At 37.2% G+C, this 23053-nt stretch overlaps 1 protein-coding gene across 3 annotated transcripts in view; it reads left to right on the top strand.

The window, feature by feature from the left end:
• The window catches only part of TNKS (tankyrase), a 148303-nt gene extending 126213 nt beyond the window's left edge, over positions 1 to 22090 (top strand). The window contains exons 16-27 of one of the 3 annotated variants that reach the window (XM_036458987.2): positions 79 to 298; positions 584 to 693; positions 1756 to 1944; positions 3937 to 4174; positions 4766 to 4848; positions 7018 to 7138; positions 8351 to 8448; positions 9986 to 10060; positions 11405 to 11510; positions 12060 to 12246; positions 15703 to 15859; positions 18844 to 22090. In XM_036458987.2, the coding sequence (XP_036314880.1) occupies positions 79 to 298; positions 584 to 693; positions 1756 to 1944; positions 3937 to 4174; positions 4766 to 4848; positions 7018 to 7138; positions 8351 to 8448; positions 9986 to 10060; positions 11405 to 11510; positions 12060 to 12246; positions 15703 to 15859; positions 18844 to 18930 (1671 nt within the window). In that variant the 3' untranslated portion in view covers positions 18931 to 22090. The remainder of the gene's footprint in view (positions 1 to 78; positions 299 to 583; positions 694 to 1755; positions 1945 to 3936; positions 4175 to 4765; positions 4849 to 7017; positions 7139 to 8350; positions 8449 to 9985; positions 10061 to 11404; positions 11511 to 12059; positions 12247 to 15702; positions 15860 to 18843) is intronic. The other 2 variants (XM_036458988.2, XM_036458989.2) reach the window with 2 other exon arrangements.
• Positions 22091 to 23053: the final 963 nt, after the last annotated feature.

Genomic DNA, 23053 nt, shown 5'->3' with positions numbered 1-23053 from the left:
GAGAAGTTAAATAAAAAAAACCTGAAGAAAAATACTGTGGAAAGTACAAACCCATTTTTTTTTTTTTTTCCTTTGTAGCATGGAGCAGATCCAACTAAGAAGAACAGAGATGGAAACACACCTTTAGATTTGGTTAAAGAAGGAGACACAGATATTCAGGACTTACTGAGAGGAGATGCTGCCTTGCTGGATGCTGCCAAGAAAGGCTGCCTGGCAAGAGTGCAAAAACTCTGCACCCCAGAGAATATCAACTGCAGAGACACCCAGGGGAGAAACTCAACCCCTCTGCACCTGGCAGGTAGGCATCATGCGCATGCCTAAGCCTCCTTGCCCTTCTTTGGTACTTAATATAGATTCCTGTGAGATGAAAGGAATGTTGAGCATAAAGAGTACTCCTTAGAAAATCCTTTTGATTGGCATAATTTTATATAATTTTTTACTGTAAAGCTTCTTAATTATGTAATCATAGTATTAGCTTTTAAAGCAAAATGTATTATAACTTTAGCATTTTTCCAATCCTTATTATTTATATACAATTTTTTTCCCTTTAAGCTGACATGTTTGCCTTTTTTTACTCTAACAGCCGGCTACAATAACCTGGAAGTAGCGGAATATCTTCTAGAGCACGGAGCAGATGTTAATGCCCAAGACAAAGGTGGCTTAATTCCTCTTCATAATGCAGCGTCCTATGGGGTGAGCATGCTAAAGTTCAAGTCTAGAAAACTTTACTGACATTTACTGTTTTGTTACATGTATACTATGTATGAAATAAGTAGATAATTTAGCACAATTATAATTTTCTATTCAGAATGTTTCTAGCCTTCCCAATTAAGCTCAACTCTCTTTTTGGCCAAGGACCACACTTTTTATAGTACAACTAGAGGCCCAATGCACGAAATTTGTGCAAGGGCCTTGATCCCGTCCACCGCCCATTACAGCTTTGTCCAGAATGAAGGACTTCCAGAAGGACATCCGGTCTAATTAGCATATTACGTTTTTATTATTATAGAAGATCATAGGTCTGTAATGGCTGTTCAGTTAATACTTATTGATACAAATAATACTCTATCACAAGTAGATTTTAGAAATTATAAAAACCAGGAATCCTTTATAGGTATGGAAATTGTGGTTGCTTATGTTTATCCACATTTTTTAAATAACCAAGTAAATGGTTGAATTATTGGTATATATAGTTTCATAGAATTTGAATTGACTACCTAAAAGCCCACAGTGAAAGTCCAAAGCACTGTAACGAATCATCAGCCAAAAGAGGAAGAGGAATGCATGGGCTGCCTTGGTGCCAGATGTTGGAACTGATGGCCTGGAGTCACTATGGGCCACTTCAGGCCCAGTGATCACATGGGAAGAGCATGAACGCTGCTGTGCTTGTCTGCTCATCCACTTAGTCCATATTGGGATATAGAACTCCAGATGCCACATTGTGGGTCAGAAGAGAAATGTTTGTTTTTAAGTTAAGCCTGAATATGTTAGAAGGCTAAATAAAAATATTAAATTTTCCCATGAAGAATTAGGACTATAGGATAAAGTAATAACTGTGGAACTGATATTCTGGAGGAGGCAAGGAAGGATGTAGTCCAGAATACAGGGAGGGGGGTAGGGTAAATACTCCTTTTATAGAATAAATGTCTTCATAGAGATCTAGAGGGAGTGAAAATGTGAAATAAAGGAAGTATATGTGATGGAGCTTTGCCAGGTAATCTTTCTTAACTCTTCACATCTTTTTCTTTTCTTCAGCATGTGGACATAGCAGCATTATTGATAAAATACAACACATGTGTAAATGCAACAGATAAGTGGGCTTTTACTCCTCTTCATGAGGCAGCCCAAAAAGGAAGGACCCAGTTATGTGCCCTCCTCCTAGCGCATGGAGCAGATCCGACTATGAAGAACCAGGAAGGTCAGACACCCTTAGATCTGGCAACAGTAAGTCCTCATTTTAAAGTCCTCACGCTTGCTTTTTTTATACTCTTCAGAGATGACATTACATTGTAGGGCCTAGCAGGGCCATTAGTATTGAACTGCATGTTTCACTTAGAATAGGAACAGACTTCCTTCCTTCTGAAATTTTTTTAATTTGCTTTTTTTTTTTTTTAATATACTTTAAAACTCTGTTAAGAAAAACTAAGTAGTGTAAGCTAATGCAATTCTTTTTGACAAGTTTATCTTGGAGGGAAAAGATGAATCATAGAAAAATACATATTTAGAGTGTATTCTCAAAGAATTACACTCATAAAAGTATCTTAAGCCTTTTACATTAGGTGTATTACTCTAAAGCCGTGGTCAACAAACTGCAGCTCACGAGCCACATGTGGCTCTTTGGCCCCTTGAGTGTGGCTCTTCCACAAAATACCACAACCTGGGCGAGTCTATTTTGAAGAAGTGGCTTTAAAAGAAGTTTTAAGTTTAAAAAATCTGGCTCTCATAAGAAATTTCAATCGTTGTACTGTTGATATTTAGCTCTGTTGACTAATGAGTTTGCCGACCACTGCTCTAGAGCAACTGTTATTCATGATAATTTGCCTGAGGCTTTGGGATAGTTAGAAAAAATTTACTTCTGGACAATATATTATTCTTCTGAAGATAGAAAAATAAACTGATATATTGTAGAAATATTTTTAAAACTAAGAATTACTTTTTTGTGGTTAAATATTATGTAACTACAAGGTTAAAACATGCATTATCTTCCTGAAGTTTCTGAAAATCTGGGAGTTAATAATGGTCACAATAACTAACCATATTTTTAGGCCAAAAATACATTTCCAAGCCACATTTTGTTTCATGTATCTATTGCTAAGTAACAAATGATTTTAAAACACTTAGTAGCTTAACCAAAATTGAGTGAGTGGCTTCATACAGTGATTCTGTGGGCTGACTGGGTTCAGCGAGGTAGTTCTGTGCACTTACCTTACCGGGACCTCAGATAAAGCTGCAGTGTCCAGGATGACCTTGCATCCTACAGGGCCTCTCTGCGTGGTATGCAAACTTCTTTACAGCATGGAGGATGGCTTCTAAGGAAGGAAAAGTAGAAGCTGTCAGTCCTTTTAAATCCTGGCTCAGAGCCTCAGACCATCACTTCCTCTGCATTCTATTGCTCACAGCAGTTGATGGGCAAGCCAGATTCTGGAGAAGGGAAACAGACATACATACAGGGAGGGATGAACTGTCGGGCACATCCTCTGACAACAGTTATGGCAAAAAACTATAAAGTTCATTAAAAGCTAGCCAAATTAATGTACTGTTCCTCTAAAATTTCAGCAGATTTTAATTGTGCCTTAAATCGTGTGCACTAAATAGCTGAACAAAAACTGTTGTAGTTGCTTAAGTATAAACAAAACACAGTAAATAAATATGGAAACTAATTCTAAAGCAAAGATTTAAAATCAACACTCTACAATGCGCTTTTTAAAATGAAAGATGAAATATTTTTAATTCTTCACATCTTTATTAACTTGCATATCCTTTAAATACATGTGTAATCTGAACAATTGTGTGTACACTTTTCACTTAATGTTAAAAGTGTTTTCAGGAATCAACATAGTTCACATTCGTAGATATTTTTTTCTCATAGCTAACTCTTTTTTTTTTTTTTTTTTTTTTTTGCCAGAACACTTATTCTACTCTCAGCAAATTTCAAGTATATAATAGTGTTCTTAATTATAGTCTTCAAACTTTACATTCAATGCTCAAAAAATGAAATACTTTTTTAATTAATAGTTTCTCCAGTTCTACCTACTGAAACTATATAGTCTTCAGAGCTGTGGATGAGAGAAGGGAAGAAGAAGAAATGACTAAAAACAAATAGGAGATAATGAGGCATTTATTGGAGGGGGGGAAAATCACAATGTACTTTCGGCTTTAGTGAAAAGCTTACCACTTAAAAGTGTATATTTTTGTGTTTTTTTGTATCACTTTTAGGCTGACGATATCAGAGCTTTGCTGATTGATGCCATGCCCCCAGAGGCCTTACCTACCTGTTTTAAACCTCAGGCTACCGTAGTGAGTGCCTCTCTCATCTCACCAGCATCCACGCCCTCCTGCCTGTCCGCTGCCAGCAGCATAGATAACCTCACTGTCCCTTTAGCGGAATTGGCAGTAGGAGGGGCGTCCAATGCAGGGGATGGCGCAGCGGGCACAGAAAGGAAGGAAGGAGAAGGTGAGTATGCCCTGCGAATACTTATTTGGTTCTTGTTTTTTGTTTGTTTTATGTAACAGATTCCCTTTTTTTCTATTGGTAATCATTGCACACCTCACTTACAGATATCTTAACTCACTGTAGGTTTTCATATATACAGCAGCTTATGAGAAATATGTCTTCATAGAATGAATGTCTTGGCACCCACATTCTTACATGTTTATGTCTCAGTACATCAATTTCCAACCATAGTATTACTGAGTCTTATTATTGAATATATCAGGAAAAACAGATTATTTAAGGAATGAAACTAAACTGGTAGCTGATAACTTTGGAATTTTATATCAATAGTTGAATATTACACTAAAAGCATTATGTTATGCACTATAATATTAAAATTAATATAAATACTACTGATTTGATAAAGATAAACTACTTTTACTTATCAACAAAATTCAGAAATAACGAAGTATCTGAATGAAATTTAGGATTATTTTATGTTATGTAAAGATATCTGAACAGCCACCAGTGTTAGAGAGCCATGGCTTTAAAAAATACTAGAACTTCCTTTAGATTGATAAACTTTTTTCTGAAACTTTTTGTCTGTTTTAGTTGCGGGTCTTGACATGAATATCAGCCAATTTCTAAAAAGCCTGGGTCTTGAACACCTTCGGGACATCTTTGAAACAGAACAGGTAAGCTCTCTTGAGTCTTTTAATATTAAGTTATTTTTCACTCCTTTTTTTCTTCTAAACTGCTATTTTTATACCAATAAATTTCTAAGGAAGCCAGGAGAGATTCAGTATTTTATATCTCTCCCCAAAATAGTCTAACAGATTATGGGAGTCTTTCATTATTTGTCACTTCTATATAAGCAGTCTGGTTTAATATGTTTGATTACATGTCAAAACTTAGACCATGAAACCACCTTAAAAGAATTTTTTTTAAATCATTATTTTCTTTCCAAAAATTGTTGGCACTTATTCATCTCATTATGATGGGTTATTGTGAGACACAAATGAGGTAATTATTTTATGATTGGAGCTATATAATGAACAAATACTGTAATTTGCTTACCTGGTTTCTGCTTCTTCCAGAAAAGTACTATACATGTTAATTCAGAAAAGCTTAAACATTGTATGAATTAAAGCTACCACATAGATATTAAATCCTGTTTTTACATCATTCCTTATTTGAACTGAATTTAGAATATTTAGAAGGAAAACAGTGGGGTGTCAATAACGAAAACCTTGTGCATGGTTCCAAATTATGTTAAAATCCCATCTAGCTAAACATATAAAGGTTCCTACTATCATATATAATGAACTGTTTGTCTCAAAGATGTGTATTTTAGAACTGTTGCTTTTTAAAGGCTGCTGAAAACTTCCTTTGGGTGATTGGAAGTGAATTGCCCATTTTGTGCAGTGGAGCAATTATTTTTTAAATGACCATTTAGGAGCAATATAGCAAATTATTTCCAAAGACTGAGTGATGAATGCTTGTTGTACTGAGAAGATCAGACTCATTACATAATATTTCATTCTAACAAAAATCAAAAGAGCTCCAGGCCTAATTTGTCAGTCTTTTAAATGTTATGTACAAGTTGTAAAGGTAGAGAAGCTATGGAATGATAAAAAGTATCTCATTTGAGTTAAAAAAAGGGGTATCTGTAAAAAGATTTCTCAGTTTTCCAGTTTTTCTTTTTTGAAAGAAAAAATCAAAGGCTAATCTTGTGAAGTAGTAGTTGAATGGTCACAGAACCAGTTTTTTCTGAGCTGGAAAATTGCTTGTTCAGCCCTCAAGAAATGTGGTCAGCCATGAATTCATCCTGTACATTCAGAACCACGCTGCCACTCGATGGCGGTAGAGTCTGTCACAGTCAACCAAAGAATTAGGTAATTTTGGATCATCTACATTTATAAGGATTAATAACTAAAAATTAACAATAACTGTCTTGTACAAAAATAGAATGTATGTTAAGCTTCAGGAATTGTTAAATCTGAGAATTTATAAGAGAATTTAAGATCCATCAACTCTCATCTTCAAATTGGAATTCTTTACAGAACTTATATATAAAATGATCTATAGTCTAAATATTTATGATATAAATTTCACTACTTTGTAAGGCAGCCTTTTTTGTGTTTGAATATTTCTCAGCTCTGGGAATTCCTCCTTACTTTTTTTAAAATATATTTTATTGATTTTTGTACAGAGAGGAAGGGAGAGAGATACAGAGGTAGAAACATCGATGAAATAGAGTCATCGATCAGCTGCCTCTTGCACACCCCCCACTGGGGATGTACCCGCAACCAACGTAGATGCCCTTGACTGGAATCGAACCCGGGACCCTTCAGTCCCCAAGCCGACACTCTATCCATTGAGCCAAACCGGTTTCGGCTCCTCCTTACTTTTATATTAAGTCCTAATTACCTAATATGCTTACTCCTTTTTGCCACATTCTGTTCATTGTGCTAAACACCTCTCCATTTCCCCACCATTCACATTGGCTACCCATTTTCAGGCCTATTGTTTGTTCCCTCTTGTATCTTGAAGCAAGCAAAAGGTAGTGGTTTTTTAAATGAAAAGGAAATATAGAAATGATTATCTTTTATTTCTATAGCATTGTTTGTCCCATTTTAATTCTCCACTGGCTAAAAGCAATTAAGGAGTATTTAAAGTGAGCAGAAAGCTAATAAAATTATCAAGAAAACTTCAAGAAAATTTTAAGTTCATTCTTACAATGGAAACAAAAGAATTTTCTTAATTTGAATAGATATATAGATAGCATTGAAGACAAATGGAAGAATTTTCATCATCCGAGGAACTATTAAAGATTTATCAATTAATTTTGTTTCACTTTTCAGATTACCTTAGATGTATTGGCTGATATGGGTCATGAAGAGTTGAAAGAAATAGGTATCAATGCATATGGACACCGCCATAAACTAATCAAAGGAGTAGAAAGACTCTTAGGTGGACAACAAGGTAAGCTATTCAGAAAAAATTAATTTCAGGTATTTGTGGTAACAAGATAAATGTCAGGGCTGGCATCTGAACTCAGGTGGTCTGACCCCAGAGCTCATATGTTCGACTGCCTTCCCATCCCTGCTACTGGCTCTGCTCTCCCTCTAATTGCCTTAGTTGGAATTGAGTCAATTTTCCCTCACTCACAAACTTTATATCTTAAATGTCTCCAGAATCTACACTTTTATCCTTTTCCACTGCTGTGACCTAATCCAAGTCATCATCATCTCTCTTCTAGAATATCACAGCCACCTTCCAGCTTATCTTCAACCTTCACCTTCTCCTCCCTTCTGTACCTTCCCTGAAATGTTACCAGGAGACTCCTTTCAACATGACTTGGGGTCATATCATTTCATTGCTTAAAACTCTTCAACAGAATCCTGTTACTTTTAGGATAAAGTCAGACATTTACAACATGACTTTTCATAATCTGACCTCTTTTTCCTCACCTTGAACCTTTCTTCCTCCCTTATACTTGTCAGCTCTGTCTTTTGCCATCACACTTTGCTGTTGCAAGCCTCCTATCTTTGTTCTTTGTATTCCTCTGTGTTTATCATTTCTCTGTTTGTTAGAAGTGCTTTCGCTATAGAAAGCAAGAGGAGAAAAAATAAATAATTGGAATTAGTCAGTTAGTTTCAGAGCTCATACAATTGCAAGAATGACATGAAACTAAATGTTAGCGATTTTGATCTTGAGTCATTTTTATTTATCTATTAAAGGAACAAGGATAATGAAATTAATAATAATAATGTATTTTAAACTTACTATGAGTGACCATTTGAAACCATCTCACAGAGTTCTTAGAAAAGGATAATTTTATATTTTAGACCTGAATACATTATAATTACAATGTGTTTCTCTTTTGTATCAAACATAACTTCATGAATGTTCATGATTAAATTTAATTAGACAAGTAATTGTTGAACCCTGCTGTGTGTACTAGGGACTCTTTAAGAACAGATAAAATTGATGCTCAAACATATCTCCATTATTTCACATGTCTTTGGATGTACTTGATTTATATATCAATAATTATACATATTAGGTTCAAAATGCAAATAGTTTAGACTTCTTTTAAAATATCAATTACTTATGACAAAGTCTTCCCTAAAATAGAACCTGCATAGTGTGGACTCCTGTTAACTATGTTAACTTTTTTTTTTTTACCTGCAGGCACCAACCCTTATTTGACTTTTCACTGTGTTAATCAGGGAACTATTTTGCTGGATCTTGCTCCAGAGGATAAGGAATATCAGTCAGTAGAAGAAGAGGTAATGTACATCAGAATTTTTAGTTATCTTTTCCTGAAACCTATTTTTCCAGGAGATTAGGTAAGCTTGTCTCACTTTGACTTACACTTGCCTATGAATTATTCTGTCTTCCTTAGCCATTGTGGAGGAATATTGCCAAAATAAGAATAGGACTATGGATTAGAATTCTGCCACATGGCTTCACATTGTGAGCTTAGGGTTTCCAGTGGATGGTTCTGATCTGTCTTTTTATTCTGTAGACTTTCTTGAAACCCATGTAAGTAAGGACCCTGTTAGGACTACATATATATATATATATATATAATTTATATATATATATATATATATATATATATATATATATATGAATTTTATTTATTTATTTTTTGTTGTTGAAATGCTACCTAAAAATAATATGGAGTAAGGAAGGATCTTGCCTCCTAGATAGCAAATATCTTTTCAACTTTATTTTTATGAAGTGTTACAGAACATGATTATAAAATAATATGCCTAATTTTCACATATACATAGAAAGTATGCCTCATGACTGAAGTCACCTTTCCTTTCTTCAATCACAATGATTTTAGTAAGGCAGTTTGTCCGAACCTACTGGTAGAAGGGTGCCATAGAGATTCCCTTTCTACCAATGGCTTCTGCCTTGCTCTGACACAGAATAAACAAGGTGCCTAACACCATTATTTTGTATGGAAAGTCAAGCCTACATTTTTGTGTTTTTTCTTCTTTTTAATTAGTGCTTTTATTATTCCCGTTCCGGAAACTCAGGGCAGTTACCTTAGGCTAGTATTTCAGCTCATCCTTGAGCCAGTTTTTCAGGAGAGTGTTATGTTTCCTAGTGTCTTATTGCCTAATCTCCTAGTAGTTAATAAATTCTGCTAATAATATCAAAATGTGGTAAATAACTTCAGAAATGGAGTGGTGAGTTAGAGCATTAACTCTTTGAGTTGGTTCTATAAGAAATTTAGGTGTTCAAAACATTTTACTTTTCTATAATAATTCTTTTTAATTTGGAAAATGGAAGAAGGATGGGTAGTGTTGAGAAGAAAGTTATTCCACTTAGTTACATGTGATATTCAACTTCCACTGGTCTGTAGAATATGAAATATTTCAACTAAGAAACAAAAATTATTGATTTCTACAAAATTCTTAGTTTATTTTTAGTATTTACTGTATAATAGTAAAATATTAATAGAATATGAGTTTTAGTTAGACTTAGTCACAATGTTGCTTCCATTCTCAATAACATTAAATAGTCATGTAGGTGACTTAATGCGATGTTTTGTTTCTCCCTTACGTTTACTGAAAAATCTTTCAAAGTTTTTATTTAAAAAGGAAAAGAAAATGTAGCTGTTTAATATTTATGTTTATGATTATTTTCTCACAAGAAATACTTATATATTAAACTTGTTGATCAATTTACTATAGTGGACTCATTTATTTGTAAGGCTAAATGTTGAAGAAATGTAATAGAAGTTGACAACAGAAAGAGTATCTTTAGAATATACCCTGGCATATTTTTAAAAGTTATTTTATTCTGTAGATGCAGAGTACAATTCGAGAACACAGAGATGGCGGTAATGCTGGCGGCATCTTCAATAGATACAATGTCATTCGAGTAAGTTTTTAAAATTTCAGGATGGAAATTGGATTGCAAGGCTTTCGGAAAAGCAAATATAAACATATATTTGGTTTTCAAAGTCATGTTTTCAAATCAAGGATGATCATTCACCAGTTTCCCTGCAATCACGTGTCACCCTCCTCACTACGATACAATCTTAACCCTCATTAGAAGTCGAGACACCCAGGAAACATCAAAGGTACACACTCAAGGCTAGGTTAGCTGGTATTAGTGATGCTGATATAGTGACTCGACTCCCTGCTCATCCATCAATTCAGACCATAGCTGACAATCATTTTTATCATCATTTCAAAGTAGCAATAAAGGTCTGGATTTTCCCATCTAATTGAGTCAGTGATTATATCAGAATGCATATATCTCCTCATCTCAGTTCCTTAATTAATAATATGGAATAAATGACTGCTATATGCTTTTTTCCAAAGTGATATCATGAAGATGAATAAAGCCTGTTGAGAATCGATTTAATCCTTAGGGTTAATAGACCTCTGGAAGTTATATCAGTCTCATCAGAATTACTCGGGGAGCTTTTTGCAAAATACATATTGACAGGCCCCTGTATCCTGACATTCAATAAGTCTGGGGAGAAGTCTAGAAATAATCTCTTCCCTCCTCCTCCTTTTTTTTTTTTTTTTTTTTAAGTATTACAGATATGCCCTTTTCCTCCTTTCATTTTTTCTTTCTTTTCTCCACCTCTTCCTCAGGTAGCTCTGAGGTACAGCCAGGTCTAGTGCAGAATAACAAACAAAAACCATACCTGAAAATTATGTCACTAAATAAGCCCAGAGTCATAGAAGCATGAGCAGACTGTTGAACCTCAGAGGGAAGGCAAAGGAGGGTGGGTGGGAAGAGATCAATCAATGAATTTGTATGCATAACCTGTGGACACAGACAATTAAGGGCCTATGCAGGGAAGAGCAAGCTTAAGAGGTTAATGGGGGGTTGGGGAGGAGGACCAATGTAATACTTTCAACAATAAAGATTTTTTTTTTTAAAGTATTTAAACCAGGTTATCAACTGAATTACACTAACCTGGCATCTTTATCACCTTATATAATAAAGAGCTAATATGCTAATTAGACCAAGTAGCACAACAACCATCTGGAAGACCTTCCGGATTACCTTCTGGATGAAGCCGGGGCTGCAAGGGCCAAGCCCCTTACACTAATTTTGTATATCAGGCCTCTAGTTTTTTAATGATGTTGTAAGCAAACAAAACAAAAATTGGACCTTCCTCTAGAAAAACATACTTTTAATTGAAATCATAAACTGCCAATTAATGTACATTACACTCAATGGCTTTTTTCTTCCGTATCCTTAAAGATTCAAAAAGTTGTCAACAAGAAATTGAGGGAACGATTCTGTCACAGACAAAAGGAAGTGTCTGAAGAGAATCACAACCATCACAATGAGCGCATGTTATTTCATGGTGAGTACCACGCCAGTAATTATATCCCTCGGGCTTTCACAGATCCCAGCAGAATGAAAAGCCTATGTTACTGACTATATTCATCTTATGTTAAAAACTAGCGGCCCAGTGCACGAAATTTGTGCATTGGCAGGGGATAGGGTGTCCTTCAGCCCAGCCTGTCCCCTCACAGACTGGGAGCCCTCAGGGGATGTCCTACTGACAGCTTAGACCCACTGCCCGTGGGGCGCAGTCTGGCCTCCCTCTGTGGGAGGCAACTGGGCTGACCAGGGGAACACGCCAGCCCCACCACCCCGCCACTGCGGCCACTGCCAGTCCCCGCAGCCACCAAGGTGTTTCCATCAACATCTTTGCTTGGTGAGCACCAGGGGTCCTTGATAAGATTCTAGTACAGGATAATTTATGTATAATAGACATCTTACAAAATAAGCTTTTTACTTACGTATTATTAACAATGTAATATTAATCTGCCAAGTTTAAATAATATGTAACTAATTGATACTTTAGAAAAGAATCCAAAAACTAATTTTACTATCTTTATACTTTTAGGTTCTCCTTTTATTAATGCCATTATTCATAAAGGGTTTGATGAGCGACATGCATACATAGGAGGGATGTTTGGAGCTGGGATTTATTTTGCTGAAAACTCCTCTAAAAGCAACCAGTATGTTTATGGGATTGGAGGAGGAACAGGCTGCCCCACGCACAAAGATCGGTCATGTTATATATGTCACAGGTGAGCATCTTGGCTTTCATGGAATGGTTGCTGTCCTCAGGTCCTGAACACTTTCTCAGGCTATGCAGAAGCCACAGTTATTCTCAGTCTTAGTCTTAATGAGTCAGACAGGTTGGAAATTGGGTAGGTATAGTTGGATCAGCCAACCCTAAGAGGAGCAATGATAACGGGGCTGATATTAATGGTGATAAAACCAGATATAGGTCAACCAATCATAGATTTCAATGAACCTCCCTCCATCTTGGCTGCTTCTTCCTTGGGCTTCACATTTCTTGCTTCAGAATCAACAAGAAAAGGGTCAGAATTATTTCTTTAGGACGAAGAACCTGGAGCTCTGACTAGAAAGTCATGTTGAACTAAGACACACAACTTCTATAATCAAGTAGAACTTTTAATGTGCTTCTGATATTGCTAGTAATGTCTTAATGCAGGATATATAATTGGCCTTTAAAAGTCCAACTTTAGAATATTAACTTTGGGAACTATTAAACAAATGAATATTAACTTTTTAAATAGGACTTTAAAGCTCAGAAATTGGAGAGAATAATAGTATACTCCCTCTAAAACCAATGAAAAAAAATTTTCCTTCTCTATTCCCTTCTCTACCCCCTTCCTTGCCAATAGAAAATATACAAGGAATTGTACTTTACAGAGATTGCAGTTTGTTACATTTCTCTTTAAAGTAATCAAATATATTTATTTTTGCAAAATTGGGTTAATAAGAAATCTTGTAATTCAGTTAAAACCTCAAAAAAGACCCATATAACCTTGAAATTCATTATAATTGTTGACTTTAAAACATACCACTTTCCGTTACATTGAAACAAATTGTAGTGGTCAGCAGTTCTAAGATGGATGCCATATATACAGAAACAAATTTCTTTTCGTTAGTCTGCTGTGATTGGTAACACACAAAATTTCCCAAGAATACTTGACACGCAAAAGTTTCTCTTTGTTGCTTCAAACCTAACTCTTCTGGAACCAAAATAAACTATAAAAGTGAACTTAGACTCTTAACTTGTTTAGCTCAATGGATAGAGCATTGGCTTGCAGACAGAAGGGTCCCAGGTTTGATTCCAGTCAAGGGCATGTGTCCAGATTGCAGACTTGATCCCCAATAGGGGGCGTGCAAGAGCCAATCAATGATTCTCATCATTAATGTTTCTATCTCCTTTCCTCTCTGAAATAAATAAAAATGCTTAAAAAAAAAAAAGTGAACCTAGATGAGGATGAACCTTCATTCATTAAAATTAGAAACACGGGCCGAAACCAGTTTGGCTCAGTGGATAGAGCGTCGGCCTGAGGACCGGAAGGTCCCGGGTTCAATTCCGGTCAAGGGCACGTACCTTGGTTGTGGGCACTTCCCCAGTGGGGGGTGTGCAAGAGGCAGCTGGTCGATGTTTCTCTCTCAACAACGTTTCTAAATCTCTATGCCTCTCAATAAAATATATATATTTTTTAAAAGCATTCATTTAAAAAAATAATAATAATTAAAAAAATAAAATTAGAAACACGGTTTTTGCCTTAGCCAGCATTCCCTAGAAGCAGCCTGAAGCGAAAGTTTATTCGCCAGCATTTTCTTGGAAGTGCAATCCCAGGGAAGCAGGAAGTGAGGTCCAGGAGGAGGCAGTACAGACAGGCTCATTGGGAGCTGGGCACAGTTTCAGGACGAGTGCAATTGGTTGCTCAGGCCAGGAGACATCTTCAGAGAAGCCATATGAACTAAAACATCTCAGAATAGAACATTGTGGGAAAAGATAAATTTATATGCTGGCTCCTGTCTTGCCTGGGTCAGCATTCGCTCCACAGGCCTTTGGTAATTCCTTCAAGCCTCATTTTGGGTTGCTGCATCTGTGGAATGCAGGACAATGCACAAGGCAAGCAGGTGAGCAGGCTGGAGCCATTACTCCCACCTGTGCACTACCTCCTGCAGCCCAGTGGGCCGCTGGGCAGACCCTGCTGCTTTTCCTACCTCTGCAGCAAAGTGAGGCTTTGGGGCAGGAAGCAGAAGGTAGGAAGCAAGCCTGTCAGGTCAGGCTTTGTGTGACATATGGACTGGGTGTGGCCATGGCACTGGGCCCAGCTGGCCTAGTGGGCAGAGCCCAGCGATACCATGATGCCGCCATAATGTGGGTATGGAGCTCAGAAAGCCTCCCTCTCGTGGTGAAAACCCTTTCTCTGGGTCCAAGAAAATGCAGTTGCAACCAAGCCAGCATCCCAGAGGGTCATCAGTGGCATCACACTAAAACAGCCAGCCTAGGAAGAACCCAGTTATACTAAGTATGGCACAATGTTTAATTGGCTGAAAGTAATATCTCTGAGCAGTCATGTTGCAAAGATCAGACTTCTTTACTAAAAAACTATTTGAAGGATAACTACCGTGTTTCCCCGAAAATAAGACATCCCCTGAAAATAAGACCTAGTGCAACTTTGGGAGAAAAAATTAATATAAGACACTGTCTTATTTTTGGGGAAACAGGGTACTTATATTTAACAGTGTGACCAACCTTACTGTTTAGTTTATACATGGTTTATATTAAGTGTTGGTAGACTTTAATGGGCCACATATGATTTCTATCACAATGACTCAACTCTGCCCTTATAGTGCAAAAGCAGCCGTAGACAATATGTAAATGAGTGTGTGGCTGTGATCCAATAAAATTTCATTTATAAAAACAGGTGGCCGACTGAATTTGCCGCATGGGTCATGTTTGCCGGCCTTTCTTCTCCTCTATAATATTTAACATCTGCTCCAATTAATGTTTTGCCCAGATAGTGTAATTGTCAGCCTTGTGTTTAAGCAAGTATTATTTTTAATATGAACCACTCTTACTATTATTTTTTTTAAATGTATTTTATTGATTTTTTACAGAGAGGAAGGGAGAGAGATAGAAAGCTAGAAACATCGATGAGAGAGAGACATCGACCAGCTGCCTCTTGCACACCCCCTACTGGGGATATGCCCTTGACCGGAATCGAACCTGGGACCTTTCAGTCCGCAGACCGACGCTCTACCACTGAGCCAAACCAGTTTTGGCCACTCTTTCTATTATTTATCTCATCCAAGTTTTTACTTTTTCACAATGAGTAAAACCATATCTTAACTTCAGTTGCTGCTGCCATTTGCTGATTTACTTTACTTTATTCCTACCATTCCATACAAGCACTTGGTTTTCACTAGTATTTTTCCTTTTCCACTAGTTAAAACAAGCCAGGTATTTTTTATGGTTGATTTCTAAACCACACCAAAACTGCTTTAAACTTAAAGGGTAACTATTGAGCCTACTCTTTATGACAAATCAGTGTGTCAAATCCATCCTTTTTCTACTCATAAATATGAAAGGGCATTTAAGTTTTGTTGTCTTGTGTTAGAATTTTTTTTAAATCAATAAACCTAACAATTATATTTCAGGATTTAAAGCTTCCTTCAAGGCATTGCTTTCATCTTTCCTTTAGACAAATGCTTTTCTGTCGAGTGACCCTTGGAAAATCCTTTCTGCAATTCAGCACCATGAAAATGGCTCATGCCCCTCCAGGACATCACTCAGTCATTGGGAGACCAAGTGTGAATGGGCTGGCATACGCCGAATACGTCATCTACAGAGGAGAACAGGTATGTTCCTCATCAGATGAGCTTACAGTTCTTAAAAATGACAATACAGTATATTTAGACCAGGTAAGAGTTAAAGAAAGCCATTTAGTAAAACACCTACCTCATAGTCTGATAGCATTAATTGCTTCAAATCATGAATGAAGATATCAAAATTCTTTTGGCATCAGCTTTACACACAGAACCCATCAGTCACCTGTCAGCCAAGTAACATTGTGAACAAGAGGGCAGAATAGGAACAAGGTGAGCCTGGTACATCTGGAATGCCAGAAAGTAATGAAGTACTCAAAAAAATCATGGGGCCCTAGCCAGTTTGGCTCAGTGGATAGAAGGTCAGCCCGTGGACTTGAAGGGCCCGGGGTTTGATTCCTGTCACAGGCACATGCCCAGATTGCAGGCTCGATCCCCAGTAGATCAGGCAAGAATCATCGATGGATGCTAAATCTAGGGGATTTTAACCAGGAGAAGGATACCTACATGGTCTTTAATTAGAAAAGAGAAAAAAATCAGATATTTTTCTTCATTGGTGCCCATTATTCAGTCGTCCCACCTCCTCTTTACCCTGCCCCAGGATAAAATTTAAATTCCCCTCGGGGGAGGGGGGGTGCAATACCTGACCAGATCACAGTTAACATCACCAATGAGGGACAGATAGACAGAGTGTGCTTCTTTCTAGGTGTGACATTCTGAGATGGGCACATCATTCATGCAGTATTCCAGCCAAAAATGCATAACCTCATCTAATCAAAATGAGGAGTGTTCTATTAATAAAAAATGTTGAAGACTGATTCTTCAAAAACATCAGTGTTATAAAAGACAAAGAAAGGCTTTGAAAACTTTCCAGATTAAATGAAACCTAAGAGACAGAACAACTAACTTAATGTTCTGTCCCCAAATTAGATCAAAATTGGAATGTGAGTGGTAGATAGAAGTCTAGCAATATAAAATTGTTTTTTGTCTTTTTAAGTTTACCTTTATTATTAAAAGTATTACAGTTATCCCTTTTTTTTTTTTCATTGATCCCTCCAGCCAGCTCCCCGCCCCAGGCCTTCACCACACCATTGCCCATGCCCATGGGTTATATATATATGTATACAAGTTCTTTGGTTAATTCATCCCACCCATCCCCAGCTATATAAGAGAATATCTCTCTTAGGGAATAAATACTGGCTTACTTAGGGATAAAGAACCGTGAAAATATATATATATATTACTTACTCTCAAATGGTTCAGGAAAAAAAAAAATGTGTCTGTGTATCTGTCTGTCTACCTGGTATATACAGAGATAGGAGGAGGTGTACATAATAAAGCATTAGGGATATATAAAACCATGACAATAAATGGATATGGGTAAAGGGTATACAGTTGTTTGGGGTACCATTTTCATTTTTGCAACTTAATGTGTAAGTTTGCGGTTGTTTCCAAATAAAAAGGTTTTTTGTTTTTGTTTTTTAATTACAAACTGATTTACTTTTTTTTTTCTTGATTAATTTTTTTTTAATATTTTTGTTGTTGTTGATTATGTTCTTACATAAGTGTCCTTATTTCCCCATTCCCATCCCAAACCCCTCCCTAGATATGCCCCCCCCCCCCCCATTGTCCATGGCCACTGGCTAGACCCATATGTATGCACACAAGTCCTTTGGTTGATCTCTTCCCCTTACCCCCATCCCCCCTTATTTTCCCTCTGAGGTTTGAGTCTGATCGCTGATTCTCTTTCTCTGGGTCTGTTTGTGTTGTTCATTATTTCCTCTAGATGTGTGAGACCAAATAAAAAGGTTTAAAAGCTACCAAAGATTAAGTTTATCAAAGTTTTGTTTATTAGAAACTCCAGACTTCTAGAGAAAATACGTTCACTTTGACTCAGTAATTCCAATTCTAAAAATTCTTATTAATATAATCAGTGATGGTCACAAAAAACCTGTGGTGCCCATCACTGTCTAATCACAATGAAAAATGTAAACCTAAAAATTCAACAAAAATAAAATGATTTCATAAATGTGATTATATTTTTATGCCTATGACTTTAAAAAATGCATTTGTGTGACAGATATAAATAAGTAATTTCAGTTTTATTTCACCATATGCTTTTCAGAATTTTATGTTATTAGTGTAAATATCATTTCTTTCATATTTGGATGGCTTTAAAATTATCTTCAAACTGTCGCCTGTACATTGGTGACTCAACATATCTCCCCCTTTCTCCTTATAAATCAGTGGGTTACATCATCTGTGATGAATTTGAAATTGGTTCAGCAGAGTTGTTCTTTCATCTAACAAACTTGTATATAACACATGTTCTGTTGAGCACTGTGCTAGGTAAGGTGAGCAGGGGTTTTCTTATTTAGGCGCCTGGCTCTCTAATGAGGGAGGAGTGCAGTGTAACCAATGCACAGTATTCAAACACACATATCATCTTAGTCATTGCTAGATTGTAGGCTTTGTATGCTTATATGCAGATATATACCGTATTTTTCGGACCATAAGACTCACCGGACCATAAGACGCACCAGTTTTTAGAGAAGGGAAATGAAGAAAAAAGATTCTGAAACAAATAGTGTCCTAAAATATTTTTTGTGCATTAAAACGCAACATCACAGTCATAAACACATGTAATCAACCCTGTAAAGTAAACAGCAGCATTTAGAACCATTTTAGAGCTGGGCAAGCACACAGAGACCACACAGAGCCGGGCAAGTAAAAAAAAATTTTTTTTTTAAAGTGTATGTGTAGGCTATATTTGGACCATAAGACACAGGGACTTTTTCCCCCCACTTCTGGGGGGGAAAAAGTGCGTCTTATGGTCCGAAAAATACGGTAGGTGGATCTCCTCTTTCTGGCACCTGTTAATGGGATGGCCTTTGTAGACCTTGAGCATATGCAATAGAATATTGGTTTGGATCTGCAACCTCTGAGGCTTGCACATCAAGTAAGGCTTTACTACTGTAGCTGCCAAAAGGGTGACCTTTTTCCTTCCTGTCCTTCAGGCATACCCAGAGTATCTCATCACGTACCAGATCATGAAGCCGGAAGCTCCTTCACAGACTGCAACCGCCGCAGAGCAGAAGACCTAGTGAATGCCCACTGGTAAAGCCAGATCAAATTTAAGCCTAGGACTGGACTCGAATGGACTCTTTCCAACAAAACCAACATTCTATAAATCCCTGACAGCCTAGGAAAGCTGTTTGTCATTACGAAGCATTGCTATAGTGATGGATATAGTATGAGTAACTGATACATACTCAACTGCTGCTGTTCCCTTTGAGGAAATGTTTACAGGGGCGGCCTTTTAATATAACTCAGGCTCACTTTCATTGCAGTTATCCATTCCTAAAATAAGATTGCTTTGATCTAGACTTGGAAATGGAAAAAAAAGAAAACATAAACAGTACGTTCCCAAATGTTCACAATTTACACACTACATTTGCTTTGTTATATATGCCTTTTATATAACAAGTACGCATACCCGGGCTCACTCTTAGTTTTTTCTAAACAGGCGTCATTGGCTTTTTTTTTTTTTGCTTTTTTTTTTTTTTGATAATGAGCTGGAGCCTTCTTGATGATATTTTGCACAAAGTCTCACTGACTAAATCATTAGCCATGCAACCTAAGCTTCTGGCTGAGCAAGACTAGTCTCCATTTTTTTTTTTTCCACTTTGATTTATATGTGTATTTCTTATAAACATGAATTAAGATGGAAAGGGAAGATATCAGGTTTCAGTCCTTTTATTGATTGGCCAGTCTTACAAGAGAAAGGCACAAGCATCAGCCTGGCTTGGAGCTCCCAATGTGAAAGAAGCAGAGGATGAGAGCCTGCTGTCTCCGGTACAAGCCTGCCTCAGAGGCATCAAGACCTGCTGGGGCCCAACGGAGCCAGGGATGGGGGTGCTGCCACCAAGCCTGGAGGTGAGACAACCAGGGAGGGCTGGGAAGAAGCCGCTTCCTGCGAGGAGCCTGTGGTTCTGTGCTGGTGAAGCAGAAGGGGACTGCGGGGACGCCTCAAAGAAAAAAATCCTCGTCATTTAATCCGCCAGAATCGTCCCAGAACAGCTGCCTTACCCAAATTCAGTCAAAATGTACTTCATTGGAGTCACAGAAATATCACTTACTGTTTCTCTCTGTTGAAAGCTAGTGTTTAAGTCCTATTTAGCAGATAAATAGGCACAAATGCAAGGACTTCTTAGTTTACTCAAGATTTGGCGCTTATTTTGAGTGAGGTTCTTCAGATAGTCTAGATAGGTCCCTGCACTAAATTTTAGAATGGTATCTTCAAGCATCTGAGTAGACAAGAACAAAAACTTGAAACCAAAGCGCTTTCAGTTATTTTCTTAATGAAGATGGAGAAATGCCATGCTGTTACTTCATGAAGTTACTACTTTGTTTAGCTTGTTTAATCAGCATTTGCTAAATGCAGACACTTGTAAAAAATTAGTGCAGTTCTTACGCGTGCCCTTTTCACTTAACTGAACATCAAATAAGTGCATTGGTTTATTACTTTCACATGCTGTGCACCTACTCGGCTTTGAAGCAAAGTAATATGTGGTAAAGAAAAGGAGAAATAGGATGGCACAAACTTGCCATTCCAACTTGAAGTCCTGAAAACTAATTTGTTTTTTAATGCAGGCTGATTTAGCTGTGACCTCATTTAATCACCTGAAGCAAAATAAAATAGTTACATGCAAAGTTCCTAGAATAGGCTCTTAAAATATACATTTCACTTTCTCTCTGGCTTGAATCCGTTGCTAGAACTAGGCACTGGGCATTAGTTTGAGTTTTCTAGCTCAAAATTAAATCAAGAATTAGCCTCCGTTTTTTGCTTCTGATGAAGTGTCAGTGGCCAGGCTGGGTGTGTGTGTCTCCGCTCCTTGTGTAATATCACTAGAATTCCATAGGGAGCTTTGAAGTTTGATATTCATTAAGAGGGCTGTCTCCCCCTTTCCTTCTGTTTTGCTGTGTAACAGTGGGTTGGTGAAATTGGCATCCGTGTAGTTTTCAGTGGCTGTGAAAGTGTATATTATCTCCCTTCTTAGACTTAGTTTAAAATGGTAAACAAAGCTGTGATTTTTAGTTAAGTAAAAGGGTTAATATGGTATAGATACCAAAAGCTTTATAGCTTTTCAAAAAAGATAGGCCACTATACGACTATGGTTGTATGTCATTTCCATCATGCTAACTGGATTAATGGATGTGCCAGTTTTAAACTTCAACCTTACACTTGAGAAGTCAAACTGTGGTTCAGTATTTAAACTGCCGATGTTATATATCGTCCATTCTGTGTGCTGAGTAAAGGTGCCGTGTAAGGGAGACATTCGCAGTGCTTCTTGTCTTATAATGATTCAAGTATATAGTAGTTCTTGGAAGAAGGGTACATATTATTCATCTGCTAAAGAGAATGGGTTCATTAACATCTCACAAGAACCAAGTACATGTCTTCAAAACTTGGAAACCAAAGGTCATCATGAGTGTACTCAAATTAGCAAGTCAGTTACATTTGGGATTCCCATCCAAAGCAGTGTAAAAACCCTTTGGAGTGTAAAAGCATGGCATTGAACTAGGCTGAAGTCCACTTAGGTTCGTGTATACGTGCATACTCTACAGAAACACTAGCAAGTTGAGGACTTCCAACATGGCCTCCCCTGAACCGGCCGCTCTGTTACCCAAACTGAATGAGAGGGAGAATCTGGACACCATTAGCCCTACTGCAGTGCTGACATCAGTTCTAGGCATGGCCAGCCTGGATGCTTGAGGCAGACAAGTGCTCTGTACTGGACTCTTTCTCCTATTTGGCCTCCCCTTTCCCCAGGCTGCTAGTCTGGAATTATAGATAGCGCCAGCAATTACCTTTGACTCCACTCATTTTCCTATCTTCATTTTGAATCTTGCAAAAGGAGACTGTACCTTTCTGTTTCCATATCACACCCAGACCCAGGTGTTCGGCCTGCTGCTTCGCTAAACAAGTGATAGTGTGGAGCCCAGAGTTTTAGTCCTCTGCAAAATAACACCCGTACAACCAGGATTGTTACTTACCTTCTCCTTCTTGGAATTTAGTTTCTAGCTTTTCAATAGCAAGTAGAATAAACATCATTAGGATGTTTCCATGAACCAGCATCCTTGTGTTCTTTGGAGCTTGATGTTAATTTCTCTTTGCTCTCAGTGCATTGATAGACATTGAGAAATGCCTGAATGTGGCAAATAAAGTAATATAGATTAATATGCTATTATTATAGCCTTTATTCAGAAAAACAAACCTTGGTGTACTCTGAAAGAACAGCGTGAGAATGCAGAGAGCTGGCTAGGTTTTTCTGTTTCAGTACATCTCCCAATTGCACAATGGTTATTGGATGTCATGCACCTTCTTTTTAAACATGTGCATTCTCTGGGTTTCTGTAAACTCTTTGAAACAGGAATGGTGAGTATTTTTAAACACCTTTCTCCAGTGTGTCCAGACCCCATTTGTGTGATAATCTGCCTTTTTACCAAAAAATGCCCATAGCATGAGTTTTCTTTTGGGCTAATAATATATTGCATAGTGAAAGAGATTTTAATCATTCAGGGAATACTAAAAACTGACATTAATACAGGGTTTCGTGTGTCAGAAATTTATTTCAAGACTAAAGTTAAACTTGTCTGATATCAAGACAGGAATGAAAAGAAAGTAATTGTGAAGATAATGTTTAGCTTTGGTTGGGCACATCTAGTATAGGACAAGGAAATGCTTTTTTTTTCTTTTTTAAACTGCCCTTAAAGGTGAAGCTTCTTTAGACACTTTGTGGGTTCTGAAATTAATACACAATTAAATATTTCTTAAGAAAGCCTTAACTATGGCATAAACTTTTGAGCCTTTTATAGCCTAATAAAAAGTTGGAATTCCGTTTCTTGGTGTTTGGAGGGTATCAGTGAGCCAGGTATGTCTCTGTATCTCACACCTGTTAGGCATGTTTGATGAGGGTATGTTTCATAGGTCATGCTCCCTTCCATGCAGAGAGCTGATAGAATCAGCCCATTTTCCTTTCTTTATGTCTGAAACCCTCCGTTTGCCAAATCATCTTGTTTGGAGAAATGTAGAAAGATTTCAGAACTTGCTAAGTTTTGTGTATGTGGGGAATACAGCAACAACTCACAAGCGATACCTTGTAGAATTTCAGTGTTGACCAGGCTGTTTTTCAATCATCTTCAAATAAAAAGCATGGGGATGCG

The sequence above is a fragment of the Pipistrellus kuhlii genome, unplaced genomic scaffold (genome assembly GCF_014108245.1).
Source record: "Pipistrellus kuhlii isolate mPipKuh1 unplaced genomic scaffold, mPipKuh1.p scaffold_m20_p_3, whole genome shotgun sequence".
NCBI lineage: Eukaryota > Metazoa > Chordata > Mammalia > Chiroptera > Vespertilionidae > Pipistrellus > Pipistrellus kuhlii.
This window is presented reverse-complemented; position numbering and strand designations above follow the sequence as displayed.